Raw genomic sequence first — 3627 nt, forward strand, 5'->3', positions numbered from 1 at the left:
CTCGATCCATAGAAATACCACTAGCTGAAATCACATGCCCTAGAAACTACACCTCTTCCAACCAAAACTCACACTTAGACAACTTGACATACAACTTCTTCTCTCTCAACACCCTAAGCATTGTCCTAAGATGATCCACATGTTCCTCTCGAGTCTTGGAGTAGATAAGTATGTCATCTGTGAAGACAACAACAAACTTATCTAGAAAGGACCTGAAGATTCTGTTCATATAGTCCTTGAAAATGGTTGGAGCATTTGTCACACCAAAAGGCATAACTACATACTCATAGTGGCCATATCTGGACCTGAAGGCAGTCTTCTGCACATCACCTGTCTTAACTAGAATCTGATGATAACCTGACCTCAGGTCTATCTTTGAGAACATTGTAGCTCCATGCAACTAATCTCAAATCATCAATCCTAGGCAACAAATAATTATTATTGATGGTTAACTTGTTCAACTGCCTGTAATCCACACACAACTTGAAGCTACCATCCTTCTTCTTTACAAGCAAAACAAGAGCACCCTACCGTGAAACACTCGGCCGTATAAACTGCTTCTCAAGCAAATCTTCAACCTGCTTCTTAAGCTCCGCTAACTCTACTAGAGCCATCTTATAAGGAGCTATTGATACTGGCCCTACACCTGGTACCAGATCAATAGAAAATTCAACTTCCCTCTAAGGAGGCAACCCCGACACTTTCTCAGGAAACACATCAAGAAAATCACCCACCACGGAGTGATCGAAGACTCGAGCACTCTGATCCACTTCCATATGAGTCAACACTAGAAAACAAACTGACCCCTCTGACAACTCTTGTCGTACCTGACTCGAAGACAACAATGATATATCCTCAACCTCAGGAAACAAAAGCTTCTTCTCACCACAATCTATAAGAATGCGATCGGCAGATAGTGAGTTCATCCCTAAAATCACCTCCAACCCTTGTAGAGGTAAGCAAATCAGGTTGACTCTAAACTGACATCCCTCAACCACAACTGGACATCTAGCACCTATCATAGATGTTCTAACCAACTCGGCTGCTGGTGTAAACACCATCATGTAAAATTGTAGTTCTCCCACAGTCAACCCCAACTTCCCAACACACTCCTCAGAAATAAAGGAATGTGTTGCCCCCAAATTAATAACACACAACAAGATTCTCCAAACAATTGGCAAGAACCAATGATGACCTGAGCTAGCCGCCTCTGATCCCGTCAAAGCATAAAAACGACCCGTTGCCTAAGGTGTAGCACCACCTCTCTGCTGAAATCTCCCTACTTGAGATACTTGTGAACCGACTCTCACAGCCATAGGGTAGTCCCTGTCATAATGCCCTTCTCTATGACATTTGTTACATCTCTTGTAACCCACCATCTGAGGACAAGCTGACCTTAGGTGTGGTCCTCCACAGGTAAAACAACTTACAAACTCCTTCTGCCAAAAATGACCAGAGGAACCAGATGATTGAGAAGAAAAACTCCTAGGCCTATGAGAGCGGGGTCTAGAATAAGGAGTCCTCTTGACACCAAAATTGCCCTTGGACTCAGTGGTTGACTCTTATTGCTATCCACTTTTCTCTTGGTCTTTGATAACGGTTGAAAATATCGTTATCTATGATATAATTTTGATACTAAACGCACCCTTTTTGACTTAGAAACTTGCTTGAACTCATGTTTTTGCTTTAGTTTTGTGAATAAGTGAGTAGATGTTATACTTTATGATTTTATCACTAAATTCCCTTTATTTTGTAGCTAATAATGTGCTTGGAAGAATCTCCAACAATATATAGAGCTTTATAGAGCTGAATCAGCCATAAAAGCAAGCAAAACAACAAAAAAAAAGTGAGTTTTGGAATGCTACCACAATGGCTGAGCGCCCCTAAGCGGGGCTGAGCGCTAGTTTGTGTAGTGCAGGGCGCCTGGGAGCAATCTTTTTCCCGTACACCGCCTGGGCGCCTTAAGTGGGGCGTTGAGCGCTAGCAAAGTGGGCTTGGACCTGCTTTCTCTAATTTTTATGTTCTATTTAAGGATTTGGACGTCCTAGGGATTATGTCTTTCGATGGCTTGAGCACAAAAACACACTTTTAACCCCTTAGAGGTAGATTTGAGGATGTAACAACTCTCCTCTTCTCTTTCTAGGGTTTTTCTATCTCTTCCATTCTTTCATTCCATTGTTCATCTAGTTTTTCCATGATAATGGAGAACTAAACCTTATTTGTTGTTGGGAAAGATGTAACCTCTTAAACTCTCATGTATTTTGAATTAATTATGATTTACATATGCTTCTTTCATTAATTGTTAGAGTAATTCTTCTTCGCTCAATGCCTGTTATGTTTAACTCATTCATGGCATGATGTATGATTTGTATGAGTACCAAGAGGTATCTTACAATTCATGTTCTGGAGAATTGCTCCCAAAAGCAGTATTGCTCAGGGATGGGGATATGAGTTTTGGTCGTCTTAAGCTCCTAATCGTAATGCAGAATTAATTATTAGGGATGCAAGGGATTATGGTATAGTAATTAAGAATAGGCTTTCTTCGCCGAGGGATCGGGTTTTAAGTAATTTAGAGAGTGATCTTAATAATTGAATGAAGAAGACGAATTCATATATGCATGGGAGTAAACTAGGTGAAATCTAAACCCCAACAAGATATTCATCTCATATTTTCAACTTCATCCATTCATTCTAGTGTTTAGCTTCAATTGATCAATTTGCATTCAAAAACCCAAAATTTGTTCTTCTTAAGTCTTAATTAGTTAAGCAATTATAGAATTGTTTAGTGTCGTGAGTCTCTTGGTAAACGATACTTGGTCTTACCACTTATTATTACTTGATACGATTCGGTACACTTGTCGATATCTTAACAAGTTTTTGGCGCCGTTGCCGGGGACTTGTGGTTTAAACTATACTTTTGTGTGATTCTTAACCGATTAGACTTTATCTTTAATTTTTATCTTTTTATCTTTTTATCTTTTTATCTTTTTATCTTTTTATCTTTTTATCTTTTTATCTTTTTATCTTTTTATCTTTTTATCTTTTTATCTTTTTATCTTTTTATCTTTTTATCTTTTTATCTTTTTATCTTTTTATCTTTTTATCTTTTTATCTTTTTATCTTTTAGTGCTAATTGGGTGCTCTAGTGCAGTGTTCTTTAGTGTCTGCAGGATTGATAACAGTTGAAAAACTGTTATTTTTATACTTAATTTTGACATCAAAAACAACCTTTATGACTTAGAAACTAGCTTGGAATCATGCTTTTGCTTATATTTTGGAAATAAGAGAGTTGGATGGGTTTTATGCTTGGTTTTCCTTGTTTTGTAGGAATTGAGATGAATTAGAGGAAAGAAGTTGAAGTAGTATGGAGCTGGACATAAGAAAGGAAGTGAAAGTGCTCAAAAGAAGAGTCGCAATCACCGCTCAATGCCACTTTTACCACTGAGAGGCACTCTGAAGTCTCGTAGTCAACGCTGAGGGGCAAAACTTCAGCTAAGCGTCAAAATAGAAGAACCACACTTACCGCTGAACGCTAATTACCGCCGAACGCCATTTAGTTTGGGCTTAGGCCTATTTTCTGTAATTTTTAGGAATCTATATAAGGTTTTAGCCGAATTAGGGTGATCA

The 3627-nt window shown here is 38.4% G+C and overlaps 1 protein-coding gene across 1 annotated transcript; it reads right to left on the bottom strand.

The window, feature by feature from the left end:
- Positions 1 to 680: 680 nt before the first annotated feature.
- Positions 681 to 1061, bottom strand: LOC124824552 (uncharacterized). The gene has a single exon (XM_047296986.2). The coding sequence runs from the start codon at positions 1059 to 1061 to the stop codon at positions 681 to 683; it is 381 nt and encodes a 126-aa protein (XP_047152942.2).
- Positions 1062 to 3627: the final 2566 nt, after the last annotated feature.

The sequence above is a fragment of the Vigna umbellata genome, chromosome 5, assembly GCF_029865625.1.
Source record: "Vigna umbellata cultivar VRB3 chromosome 5, Vumbellata_1.0, whole genome shotgun sequence".
Classification (NCBI taxonomy): Eukaryota; Viridiplantae; Streptophyta; class Magnoliopsida; order Fabales; family Fabaceae; genus Vigna; species Vigna umbellata.

Bases quoted from the DNA above. Each gene is read 5' to 3' on its own strand.
- LOC124824552 (XM_047296986.2), bottom strand. From the start codon at position 1,061: ATGGTGTTTACACCAGCAGCCGAGTTGGTTAGAACATCTATGATAGGT.